The sequence below is a fragment of the Ursus americanus genome, chromosome 2 (genome assembly GCF_024610735.1).
Source record: "Ursus americanus isolate L20-20 chromosome 2, mUrsAme1.1.p, whole genome shotgun sequence".
In the NCBI taxonomy this organism is placed as follows: domain Eukaryota; kingdom Metazoa; phylum Chordata; class Mammalia; order Carnivora; family Ursidae; genus Ursus; species Ursus americanus.
In genome coordinates this window covers 89783465-89797420 of record NC_142128.1, presented here as the reverse complement: position 1 = coordinate 89797420, position 13956 = coordinate 89783465, and the positions used below count along the sequence as shown (strand labels likewise).

The 13956-nt window shown below is 42.5% G+C and overlaps 1 protein-coding gene across 1 annotated transcript in view; it reads left to right on the top strand.

Moving 5' to 3' along the window:
- The window catches only part of PAPPA2 (pappalysin 2), a 260116-nt gene extending 250133 nt beyond the window's left edge, over window positions 1-9983 (top strand). Inside the window, exons 21-22 of the mRNA XM_045811473.2 lie at window positions 4335-4433; window positions 6714-9983. Coding sequence (XP_045667429.2) covers window positions 4335-4433; window positions 6714-6788 — 174 coding nt within the window. The 3' untranslated portion in view covers window positions 6789-9983. The remainder of the gene's footprint in view (window positions 1-4334; window positions 4434-6713) is intronic.
- Window positions 9984-13956: the final 3973 nt, after the last annotated feature.

Here is a 13956-nt window from a genome sequence, read left to right as displayed (position 1 = left end):
ATTTGTACAGTAAGAGTTTGGTACTAAATAGTCTTCAAGGCTCCATCCAACCTTAGAATTTCATGTATCTATGATCCTTAAAAAAAAAACAACAACCCAAAAAGCAAGTAATGTTCTCGTCATTGAGGGTTCTTGAGGGACCTCAAAAACCTCACAAGTTTCGGCCTGTGAAATTCTAAGAGCAACCTTGCAGTGGAACCCAGGCAGTATGGACATGGTAGGCAGATCTTGGGGATGAATGGAGAAGGAGTATCAGGCTGGAGATTCAGGCCAAGCATTCACTGGAAAGCCAGAGAAAAAGAAAAATGAGCACATGTTCTTACATATATTTATAAGAGTTTCCATCTACTGCAAGGACTCCACTGGGCCTGGCACCACAGCTTCCCTGGAAAAGGGCTTCTTTGGGGCCTGATACAGCCTCATCAATAAGAAGAAATGCATGTGGGTCTGACTTGTCATTCATAGAACTAGAGGGTTTTGATGGGAAATGATGCGGCAGAAAGAAAATAGTGTGAAGCATTAGGCACGAATGTGATTAGCATGTTCTCCTGGTCTGAAACACTCCTCAAGATGAAAAATCAGTATTCTGCCCTGTGCCTTACCTATAAGCAGATAGTCACTTCTGGCTGAGATCCCAACCTGTAGGTCATCAGAGCAGAACATCTAAAGTTCAAAACTAACCTTTCTAAAACATCATTGTGGTCATGAGTTCTGTTGCAAGGTGTAGAAGAAAAATGTTCATGTAATTGAAGTAATAGAAGTGTTATCAGCCAATCAGTCAGTGTTTATGGAGCTCTTCCTGAGGGTGGGCCCTGTGATAGGCAGTCTGGGACCACTTGTCTCTCTATTTTCACCCTTTTTTTCTCCCTTAGGAGTTTTCTCAGGCTTCCCCTCTGAATCATCCAGTCCTAACCTCTCCTGCTAGAGGCTAGATGTAGCAGAGCCAGGCCCTGAGAGCTCTTTCAAATCTCCCCAACCAAAATCTGGCGTAGGCACTTCTCTCCTGTCCACATCCTTATGCTAGCACTTATCGTTACAAGCTATACTTGTTTGCAGTGGATTCTCTCAAGGGCTGGAACTGTGTTTTATTAATCTTTGTATCCCCATAACAATGCCTGACACATAGAGGCTTGGAATAAAGGATGTTGAATGACTGAATGAATGACTATATTCACAGAGAACAGATAGGGCCACCATCCTTGTGCCTAACTTTCCAGAACAACCTTAAACAGAAAATAACATAAAGAATATAGATAACATAAAGAAGAAGTTATCTTTACCTTGTGAAGTTTCCAAAGTTGTACAGTTTTCATAGTCACATAGGCATATATGCTGACAGCCCTTCTTCCGATTTCATCACTGACCCACAGCCATTTATGCGGCTACCGCGTCTGCCTGGAACACAGCTAGCCGGCCATAGATGCCATCAAGCTCATGCATCGTAAGAATAGAAACCTAGCCTCTCTCTCAGATGTAGGTATTTACTTCAGGTATAATTTTAAGCTTGACTCATGAAGAGTGTGTGCGTGTGTGTGTTGAAGGAGGCTCATTTAATGAAAGGGTAAGTAGCCCAAGACAGAGAGTCTTCCTGGAAAAGAAAATGAAAAATGTTCATGTTGATGACTTTGTATTCTATTAAAGTTATTAAAAGGTAAGATAAGAGGAATTTTATGTTTTTTTTTCTTTTGTCAAATGGTCAAAATGGAAAATGAAAATGTGTCTTCTAAAAAAAATAGGCTACAGGTATTTGAAAAATTCACTTATGTGAAGCACTTTGTTTGCTGATGTTATAGGATAAACAAGGTATACGTATGGGTAGTAAAAATTTACCTATGGACACATTGTGCAGAGAAACCAAGCCTAGCACCCTCCCTTGGGGGAAGTTTCCTACAGCAAGGAGTGATGTCCTCAGTCTGACACCTTCCCATTATTGAGATTTCTATCTAATCTACATTCAGCCTTCAGATGCTTTAAGAACTTTGGATCAATTAGTCATTTTTCCCTTCCTATTTTTTCCATTGTAACTTTGGACTCAAGCTGTCAAGCTTCCCAGGCACATGTTGCCATAGGAGACTCTGTTTGTTTAGGGTGGAGTAGTTGTTTTTGGCAGGTTGGGGGAGGAACAATTAATTCTAATAGGTATATAGTAAATTAAATACTTGGGTCTTTCCAACCTTTTCTCTGATTTTCTGCCCCTTTTTATAAATTCTCTTTTCTTCCCAGATGACCCTTTAAGAGCATAAAAGAAGCAGTTTCTAGAAATCATGTCCAGGCTCTAACAGTAGACACCCATTGGGAGCTAGAGAAGGTCACCTAGACCATTTCTGCTCTTTTCAACCTATCTTCCTAGTGTTCCTGAGATGAGAAGCCATCCTTGGGGAAGACTTTGGAAAGAAAGATCCCCCTGGATCCTTTGTTAATCCATTCAAAAGTTTAAGTTGTTCTTACAAAAAGGAAGATCTCCCTTTAATCCTCCATACTGAAGACGATACTTTTACACGTAAGAAAAGTATTTTGGGTGCTCTTTGGATTTTTATAGACAATAACATGAAAAATAAAGAAGGAACAGATTAAGTTTTGCCAATGAGTCAGTCAGGGTTGGAGAAAAAGTAACAGATGCAGTGTTAGATGAGGAAAATATACTCCACCAAACACTTGAAAAAGAAAAAGAAAACTCTGGGAGTGGGGGATCTCAGTAGATGTATCTGGTCTTCCTGGGAGGACCCGAGGGCATTCATGGATGTTACGGATGTAGCAAGCCATATTTTGACTCCGATTAGTTGGCTGTAATTGTAGCCCCGAGTCCTGATTGTATAGTTATCCCAAGTTCTGCAGAGCCAGAGTCACTCACTCCGGTGTTAAAGACAAATGCACATCGCACAGTCTTTGCCTTTCATCTTTGCCAGTGAGGCCTGTGTTGAAAGAGAATTCATTTTTACTTCCTGCTCTCAACCGCCTTTGCTGTGCAGCTGTGGAACAGCTGTTGAGTTCCACCCCACAAGTAGCAACTTTTCAGTGATTGGAATCCTGGTATACATCTGGAATGATGTTCACATGACCTCAGGACCCCATAGAATAAATCAAAACATTGAAGTAATAATTTGGATGAGCTCGTTCTGATGTAATTCAATTGCTGAAAATTATTTAATGGCCATTTTTTTTTGTTGTTGTTTAGTGATCTATCTCATCAAAGCACAGTGAAATAGGGAACAGTCCCTCTATTTGACATTTAAGGAGGGTGGGGGGAGAGAAAGTGATTTAAACATGCAGACTGGAAGGTGACCTCAGAACTCAAAAGTCTACTGACTGTCTTGTTGTCCAAAGAGTTTGGCCACAAGATGTTTCCTGAGGCTTCGCAATTGGGCATCTACTCAGGATGGGAAGCAGCCAATGTGATTGAGTAGGTGGGCTGGCTGGTATGCCCTCCAGGGTGCTGTGGGACACTGTTTTTCTCCAGGAGTGGTTCTAGGAAAACAATGCATTGGGCCTCTGAGCTAATTTTTAACCGCTTGTTGCTGTTCTTATCATACATTCTCTTTTGGGGAGAAACACTCCATTAACTCTGGTTTGGCCTGGGCCCCTTTCCCATTTTGGTTTCTGTTAACTTGTAGCAGTAACAGGAATGAATGGAACCAGCTTCGCTTCCTCTGCTCTCACCCTGTGTCTAGCTGCTGTGCATTAGGTAGTTGTACATGTGAGACTATTTCTGTTCCGACATTGGTGTCCCAAACCCTAGGACCCCTGCATTCTGAACAGACGTCATTTATTCTTCATAACATGCCAGGACTACCAGGGTCTCTGAATATAAGTACCAGGAGAAGGGGTGGACATTATGGTTCTTAATCCAGGAGAAGCAGCAGAAAGTCAAGATACATGACTTCTAATCCCAAAGTCTGCTTGACCTTTGCTATGCGACCTAGGGCACTTTTTGTCATTTCTATGCATCTCCATTAAAGCCAACCTTGCCTGCAGCACAGGCTTTTCCTGATGATCAACAGAGTTAAAATGTGTGAAAATATTTGATAACCTATTTTATATAAAGACCTATTATTACAAGAAGCTGAAAAAGTTGACCAAAGAGTTTAAATGAACAATTCTGGACCCTAGAATTGGTCAGAAGCAGGTGTTGCAGGTAAAATTTGACAAATCCTTGTGTCCGATGGTCTTGAGACTTTTCAACTTCTTCAGAATATTAGGTCAGTTTGTATCCTGCCCCTCGGGTGCTCTCCCCTAATATCTCTTGAGTTCCATGGATTATGGTGGGGATGGGTGGGAGAGTAGTGCAAAGCCCAGTGAAGCTGTTCTTAGACACTGACTTCTCACGTCCTCACCAGCCTTTCCAAGCAGATGGATGGTGTGATACCATAAACAACCGGGCCTACTGCCACTATGATGGGGGAGACTGCTGCTCTTCTACGCTCTCCTCCAAGAAGGTAAGTGAGCGTACCTGCGGGTAACAGACAGGGCAGGGGCTCCAGAAATAAATGCAGGGGCTTCAGCTAGTTCTCCTTCATTCTGTATCATTTTTATTCAGTAGTCAAGAGGGAGTTATAATGAATAAACATTTAAGCTTCTATAGTGACAGGATTAAAGACAGTGATTTTAGGTGAGGTTGTTAGAAAACACTAGTTCTCTAGTGGTTGGTCCTGGAACTCCTTCAGAAAAGCTGTGGCTTTGCTACTCAGAGACTCACATCTGCTTATCATTGTCCAGGATCTACCTCTGCTGGCAGAGAATTATGGCCTCTACCCCCTGGGGAGGCAGGATTACTAATGAAGTGACATCTGGTTATTATTAATCTTCATAATTAAATTAATAATCCTATATAGTTTATTATAAGCATATTTCAAGTTTATGTTGAATGGCCACCACAAGCTACCTGGAGCACTCCCTAGACCATATCCTGAGCAGTAGTCTTTTTCTCAATTCTTTTTATCTCTATTTCTCCGGGCCCTGTCAAATTGGCAGATATGCTCAGGCTAAACCTGTGAAATTGAATAGGCTGAGATTTTGCTATGATATGGATAAAAGGCCAAGTGCTCCAAAGATATTTGATGCTAGCTGGCCAATTTGATGAATTAGAAATATGCAAGAGCTAGTATTTCTTTCCTTCTGCATGTCTTCACAAGAAGTCACACCTACATGATCACCTCTACAGACCTGAGTACTGTGGTACCTAATGGCTGGTATGTGATTCGCTATGTGCCAGACACTCTTCTCACCACTCGGGTGAATTAACTTATTTAATGGAGAATGCTCAGGGGCTCATTGGATCACTGTTCGTTTTGGCCCTCTTTTGCTGTAAAAAATTATAAATCCCAGACCAAGAGAAACAGATTAAGAGCTTGGAGAACAGGTCAGAAATCATGTCAACTAGTTATTGTTCTCACTTGCAGAAAGTAACTGGTCATGGATCCCATCTCTACACAGGAAGGTATGCCACTTCAGAAGAAAGCAAGCAGTTCTAGTCCCATCTCCATCTCACACTCAGTAAATCTAGGGCTTGTCTTTAACGGATTTCAGTGCCTGTAGCCGGCTGTACTAGAATCAGGATTGAAAAGACACTTCATGGAGCACCTGGGGGGCTCAGTCAGTTGACTCTCCAACTCTTGATTTCAGTTCAGATCATGATCTGAGGGTCGTGAGTTCAAGCCCTACAGTGGCTCCACACTCAGCATGGCGTCTGCTTGACATTCTCTCTCTCTGCCCCTTCCCCTTGCTCTCTCTCTCTCTCAAATAAATAAGTAAATAAAATTTTTAAAAAGGCACTTCATCCCCCTAAATCACATTTTACCTCATATGTGAAAATATGCTGGAAAATTTCCTGAAATAACACCACCCATTTTCCAACCCCCTTGCCCAATGACGAAGCCCATCTTTTCGGTGTGCTTGGACTATTACATATCTATGCTTATCTATTTTTACCTCACTTGATTGTCCATGCCCAAAGGGTAGAATCCTTGCCACTTTTTACATCATATCTCCCAAAATGCCCAATTCTCTCTGAAGCTCGTTATGGATACTCAAAAATATATTTGTCTATTGGTGCTATGGTGCAAACAGGTAGAGAGCAACTTTTGTTTCACCAAGTCAATGTACATCCTGGCTTCAAGATGGGCAAAACCTCATGCTTATAAGATGGCAAAGATGATCTTATGGTTCCAAGAATACCAAGAAGGAGGAGTCATAGAGCTAGGCTACAGAGCCTTGGTTTTCCAGATACTGGTGTCATGACCTTGAGTTAAGTCATCCAATCTCTTGGCCTTCCCTGTAAAAGGAAATGCTAACATCCACCTTACACACAGGGATTTTATGAAGAGGATAATGGCAACAAAAACATTAACAGTGGTTCTTGACATTAGTGATTGTATTAGAAGTAGTAGGGAAAGCTGTTATAGGTGCCTAGAAAGGTGTGTTTTATATCCGTCATTTTATTTAAATCACACTAACACCCCCTGGGGTAGTTACTGTTGTCCTTCCGCTGTTTGTGTATGTATATATACAGACACACACACATACATAAAGTGAAGTAAGGAAGATTTACCTTGTCCAAAAAGACATGTAAGTGAAAGAACTGAGTGTTAGTTTCTGTTCTGTAACCTTGGTAATACCACACTTCCTCTGGGACCAAGCGAGAAAAGCAGACGCTGGTTGAAAAGTATGATGCTTGGCAAGAAAATGGGTTATTTCAACTTCTCTTTGATTTCCCCTAGGTCATTCCATTTGCTGCTGACTGTGACCTGGATGAATGCACCTGCCGAGACCCGAAGGCAGAAGAAAATCAATAACTGTGGGATCAAGCCCCTCCTTCCACCGCCCTAGAGGCGGTAAGAAAGAGAGGCCTCCACAAAAGGAAACAAAAGGTGAATGAAGAAGAAAGGTTGTGAAATGAAGGAAGGAGGAGGAACATGAGGATCTTGTAGACATGCAGGAGAATGTTTATAGGTGCCAACCGTTGCATCAGGTAGCCCAAATAGGGAAGAATCACAGGCAGAAGTTTCTTCAGTCAGTTGATTAAAAGTGGAAGGAGAAATATGATAGATATACAAGGACCTTCCTCCCCCATTTATATTCTATTCAACCCCATCCTCAACTCTTGCCCTGCTCCCCACTCGGCACCCCGCCAACTATTCATCCCCATCCAACTTGTAAACCAATACCAAAATACTAGAAGAGAAGTTGCCAGGGACACTCTGTTAACACCCATTTTGAATGGATTGCCATCTTTCGGGGCTCGTCTACTCTAAACCGGCTCCCTTTCTTTTGTGTAGTCTCCTTTAGTAATAATGAGGTTAGTTATTAATTCTTTATAAGTATTTAAACATAATTATATAAATATATTATATATATTATATTTTTTGCTGTCTACTAAGCTAAAAATTATACATTGTTCCACACATGCTGCTGTGAAGTTCACATCCAAAATGAATCCTGAGGGTTTGAGTACAGCAAGACAAGTTGTTCTGCCATCTTTCTGTTGATGGGGGTTGGCAGGTTGAAAGGGAAGTGGTGAAGGAGAGGGAGAGAGAAATTAGATGGAGTTCTTGATACTAACATGTCAGCTGATCATCTTTTCATGAGCAGGAAAATAGGCCCAGTTTGAGGAGGTGAAGGGTTGGGATGATAACATTAAGAGGCATGGCAAGTTGGGTGGGAGTACCCATTGGTGCTCCAGGAGAACCAGACTGTGGTTCTTGTGTATCTGTCCAAAAAGAATATATTCACTACTTTTCACTTCTCAGAACTCTTAGGTGGAGTTAGTGAGACCCAGGGTTCTCTACACTCCCATATGTACCTGTTCCAAGGGTGGCTCTTATCCGCCAGTCAGTGAGCAGTGGGCTTGTTCTCTGATTGCCAGGGTTACAGGAACTCACACATTCCTCATGGTTGGCCTGTGCCCTCTCTCCTTCTAAGTCCCTAGACCTGGCTATCATTCACAGACACATGACCAATGGCTGATTTTCTGGGGGAAAAAATGTTATGGACATGACATAGGGGCAAAGTGGGAGGAGATGAAAGAACAGGCAGAGAAAGAGGAGCCAAAGGAGGCCGTAGAGATGGGAGAGGCCAGGCTAAGTCAGAGCCACAGGCAGGAAGATGAAATGAGTCAGAGACTTGGCCTTGTTCCAAGTCTGCAAAACAGATCAGAGGGGAATCCTTCAAGCAATGCAGAATCTGAGGTAAATTCTATGCGAGTACAACATATCATAGCCGTGACCTAGAGTTTTTGATTTGAGCAAGTTGCAGAAACACATGGAGCAAGGGTGACACTCTGTGGGAAGAGAGAAGAATTTCAACTATTTAGGGTCCATTTTGTTGTAATTATCCTCTCTTGTTCAATAGCTGGACTGTGGGTAAAATGACCACATTAACCTGCCTCTATTTACGTCCCAGGCTTACTCTTTTTGCACATGGTCTATTGTAGTTGTTTTTGGTAACAATTTCTGGATTAAGCCTTGGGGAAAGAGAGTTAACTTCTTGCTCAACACTTCAGTTTATTATCTCGAGAAGGGCTGGAGGCTTGCTTCTCCCTTGGAGCTTCCTCTCCAATGGAAGCAAAGAACAGGCCAAAATTAGAGTGCAACCTTGGTCTCTCTGAATCATCTGCTCTTTGGCTCTGACCACAAGTTTTCTACTCTTCCCACCAACACTGAAGCAATGGCTTTGCAAATAGGAAGAGGAAATATTCCCCACCGCTATCTTGAGCCAGACTTCGTGGAGGAAATGTTCTGGAATGGGAAAAAAAGAAGGGGGTATACACATATTTATCTCTAGGGATATGAAATGAGGGTGGCACCATCATTGGGGAAAGAAGAAGCAGAGATTGCCCATCCGAAAAGCCCTTGTCCTCTATGTTTCTAGCTATAAGGGAAACCTAGATACCTACTGTTCATTGTCTGGGTTCACATTTAGTACCCCAAAAAGAGAATAAATATTCCTAGGGTTGTATTAGGCTTCAATATGGGAAGGACAGTGGAAAAAGTTTAGATCCTCCATTTTTTTTTTTTTTTTACAAAGTTGTAAAACTGTTTTCTTGGGGAGAGGATCCAAATTCTTGGAAGTGCATCAAGCTCTGTGTCAGGGAGTCCTGCCTTGTCTGAGACTGAGGCAGCAGAAGAGGTATCTTGGGCATCGCCCAGCTCAGCAAGGCTTCAGCTGCCCCACAAGGTTGCAAGCCTGTGGTTCATACCAGTGTGGGTCTGTGCTCAGTCTCTTCACAGAAGGACCAGTGAGAACATTTCTCTGTCATACTTCATTTACAAATACTTTCTTCTCCGTTGGCAACATCTGCAACCCACCACTGCCCTGCGAAGGCAAGAGGGCAGTTTCTGTGGTGTGTGGAAAGCCCTTCTGGCCGAAGGCTGCCGGCCCTCATCAGCTCTGGCCATTCAGAGATGCCAGGCTCTTCCAGCCCTTGTCCCTGCGGCCTAGTGCGTTGAGCTCTCATGTCACTAATAAAGTGGAAGGACTGAGACACCGTGGCCACAGATTCCCAGGAGATATCAACTCCCACTCACTCTGTGTGGTGGTCTGCATTGGGCTGCTCTTACGCATCCATGGGGTCATGGAGGACCTCTCCCACAGGCCCTTCTTTGTTACAAAAATCACTTCTCTGCTTCTTTTTTTTTTCTAGTAACTAGGGGCTCTGGTTGTTCAGGTTGCCCAGGACTAACTGACTCTCATGGTTAGTGCGGCAGTCTCCAACCAGACAGATGAGAGGACAGAGTAAGGAGAATGGACAGCTGGCCAACCTGTACATGAAAGTGAAGAGTTACTCTTGATTCTCTCCTTTCCTTCCCTCCGTTACAAGGCATTGGATTTGGCACTTCCTCTCCTCTGTGAGGTCTCTATTAAGTGCATCAGTTAGCACCCCAAGGGGATGGCTTGATTGGGAACACAGTGAAAGGAGCTGATCTACTGTATTGTAATGTAAAACAGCTACAGCCAGTTATTTTGTAAGATTATAAGATGTTCATTAAAAAATCAGCACAGAAAATGTGAAGTGTCTTTGGTGTCTTATTCTTTGCTTAAATCAACCATCATTTCCAAATTGCTTTCCATTTGCTCATGCCAGGTGCAGACATCATCATCAGTTAATTGATTGATCATTCCTTTAAGTCACTTAGAAGTGATTTGTTAAGTAAATGGCATGTGTAGAGAAAATTAACATGAACGTTTATGAGAAGAGGTGACATGTGCCAAAGCAGAGCACCCAGTCGTGATGTCAAGTGTCTTGTGAGTTGTAGAAGTAAAGCCCAGGAATTATTTATGGTTCAGAGGAAATAGGCGTCACTCCTGGATGCCAAAGGTACATAGTGTTTGAAGGATGGTCTGAGAAGGAGGCAGATAAGTTTGGTAGACAGCAATGGGAAAGAAGGAGAAGACAGTCCAGGCAAAGTGAAGAACAGGGCTGAAGATATGGAGGTAGGTTTGGGGAGAGGCTGGGTGATATTGGACATCACCGAGGCTTCCAGTTGAGCTAGAAGGTAGAACTTAGCTAACATGGGCTATGCATTGGCAAACACAATTTTTTTTTTATGTTCAATTAGCCAACATCTAGTACATCATTAGTTTTTGACGTAGTGTTCCGCACAATCTTATTTAATCCTCACAACAAATCTGCAACTGCCACATTCTCATTTCATAGATAAGGATAGCGAGTGTCAGTCTGGTGAGGAAAGTTCCTTAAGTTCCTATGACTGGTCTTAGTGTTAAGCCTAGCTCTGTGAGACTTTAAGATGCAAGAAGGAAAAGAAAAATGGTGTTTGATGGGATGTGAAAGGGAAGGGGGGAGAAGTGGAGAGAAATGTCAAAGATGAGGTCTCTGCATTAAACCTATACCCCCAGGAAGATTATCATCACTGACAGAAAAGGGAAGCCGGGAAGAGCAAGCTTTTGAAGAAAGATCATATATTTGCTATTTGATAAAATCAGTTTGAGAGTCAGATAGATAATCTGTTGGAAGTTTCCAATAGAGTAGTGTTTAGCCCACTGGAAGAGGCTTCCACAGCTGGAGGGCAGTTTGGCAAGGTCTCTGGTCATGCTGGGCATCATCTGGTAGCCTGAAGGGCTGGGTGGTTGTCTAACACACCCGATTAGCCATTCGGTAAGGACTATGGAATAGATGGGTGGAAATGTGTGCTTGGAACTTAAGGGAGAGGCTTGTGACTAGAAACAAACATTTGAGGGTAGAAAAAAAATGTTACCTGACATTTTCTTTACGGTTCACAAATTGCTTTCTTATGCTTTATTGCTACCCAGACAAAACCAGTTTGTCTGTTTCCATTTTACAGATGAAGACACTGAGCGTGAGAAAGGTTATTGAAAAATTTAAGTTCATATAACTAAGTTCAACTTGGGATAGGAATCCAAGTTTTCTGTTCCCCAAATGCAATGTGCTTTCCACTACATGATGCTTTCCACTAGGCCCAGGGTGAACCCATACTCAGTTGGAATGGGAGAGTTAAATGTCTTTTTACCTGTTTATGTTTCAAGGTACTCATTGGTTTCCTTGTGGCTTTGTTAGTAGCTGATGGTAACAAAACTGAGAGCAAAGCTTCTAGAATACTCTTCCAGGGCTCTCTCCTCATGCCAGGCCCTGAGTATAAGCAGATGCCCCTACACATGCCAGTTAGGCCAGCTGGACGGAGACATCTGGCAAGGCTGCCTTCTCCCTAATAGCTTCCCCAGGGATAGTCCTGGAGAGAGACTTTGGAGCTCTGGTTTCCATTGACTGACAAACTTAAATGACATGATGACTCACCCGTCAGCTGGGAGACTCACTACTCTTAGATTCAGGCCAACCAGACGATGAGGGGCTTAGCATGGGGAAGAAGGTAATGAGAAGATTTTACACTCATAAATAGCTCCGTGGCATCTCTGGAGCTGGCTTTGGGTTTCTTTTTATGTCCTCCCGGGAAGACCACTGATTCTGAAGCTGTAACATTTCAGGCTGCCCAGTGGTTAGCTGGGAAAAAAGAATGTGGTGGAGAGAATCTTACATATCATAATAGTCCACACCCATAAAACCTACCTATGCCTTGGGTATTCGGGTCCGGAACGAGGTAAGCCTAGTTTAGAGAATAGATGGTTATTTTCAAGTCTGCCGTAGTCTGAGTCTACCTGGGCTTGAATGCACATTTTCTGGTCAGAATTCAGTCTGGTGGTCAACTCATTAGGAAGTGTGTGTGATCGGCTACATTCAACAACTTGCTGATGGATCTCTTTGATTTCTTTTTCTTGATCCTGCCACTAGATGTTCAGGTTGCATTGCCTATACTAATACTAGTAAGAACTGGTGTGACAGGGGCGCCTGGGTGGCACAGCGGTTGGGCGTCTGCCTTTGGCTCAGGGCGGGATCCCAGCGTTATGGGATCAAGCCCCACGTCAGGCTCCTCTGCTGTGAGCCTGCTTCTTCCTCTCCCACTCCCCCTGCTTGTGTTCCCTCTCTCGCTGGCTGTCTCTATCTCTGTCGAATAAATAAATAAAATCTTAAAAAAAAAAAAAACAACTGGTGTGACAATGACAGGGAACATTCTTAAGAGAATCTGCAAGTCTGGTTAACAAATCAGTATAATAAAAACATTTCTAAACCCTGAAAGTTAGTCCAGAGTAATTACAATTTGCTCATATTCTTTGAATCTAATTTCCTTCTAAGGATAATTTAATATAGACAAGCTTCCTTTTCTTTGTCCACATGAAAGTCGTTTATTCAAATGCAAAAAAAGTTATAATGAATATATAAAGGGAGAGTGTTGGCTTTTTAATGATTACCAATTAATTTGCCTTTCTTCCCCATTAGGTAGCGCTATCAGAAGGAAATTGCCTTTTTAAAAATGTTTATACACATACAAGTCATAAATTTAAGTCTCACAAAAGGCTGTAAAAGTTAGAGAATTTCCCCATACTGCAACTCCATTTGCACAGGTTAGTGTGGTTTCTGAATATTAAGGCAAGTTGTGTTAGGACACAAATGACATCCAAGGAATGATTTTGTTGGTGGTGAATCAGTACCTTGAGAATGACCTATAAGAGCGATCCCATAGCTACTTAAAATGTCCGAGTAGCCTCCATTCTGGGAAATACTGCTTATTAATTCAACATGGCTAATGCCTTTTCCACTTTGATACGTGGTCTGCTACAGGGAGACTGAGGGCATGGATGACTGAGTCTGGACCTTGACGGGCAATACATACAATGCATTAGTAACTTGTAATCTAGGGGCAGCAGCATGGTGATTTGTGAAGGGCAAGCTTTTGAGCCTTACAAAACCGAATTTGAATTCTGACTCTACCACTAACTAGATCTGTCATCTAGTTACTTAACCTCTCTGAGCCTCAGTTTCCTAAATATTTACCTTTGTAGGGCAATGCCCAGCACAGTGCCTGAGCAACGTAGACAGGAAGAAGTCAAACAGTGATTGATGGAAGCGACGTGTATAGACTCCTCTGTCAGGAAGTTTGCCAGCGGAGAAAGTGAGGGAACTGCCTTGAATGGCTTGTAAAGAGCCTCTAAATCCTCAAACACGGTGATGCTCAGACATTACAGGGTCTCTGAGATGTGCGCCATGATGAGTTTATTCTCAGGACTGGGAAGATAAGAGAATCCTGTGTGGTTTGGCTCTCAGATGCTCTAGCCTACTGATTCAGAAAGAAGCAAATGAATTGTAGGATGATGGTGGTAAAGCATGGCACTGAGCAAAATGAAGTGGGTTATGGGGAAATTTCTGGAGTTGGCAAAAATGCTGGTAAGCTCCAGATATTTAGAATATCTCTGGAAGGTTGCACTAGCTATGTGGAACGCTGGTTATTTCTTCAAAAAATCATTGAATTGTTGAATGTATTGAATTTGTAGAAGAGTACTGTTAATATAATTAAATGCAACTTTCTACATTGATGGAAAAGTTCTCCATCTGCATTGTCCGGTGGAGCAGCCGCTAGTCATTGAGCACCTGAA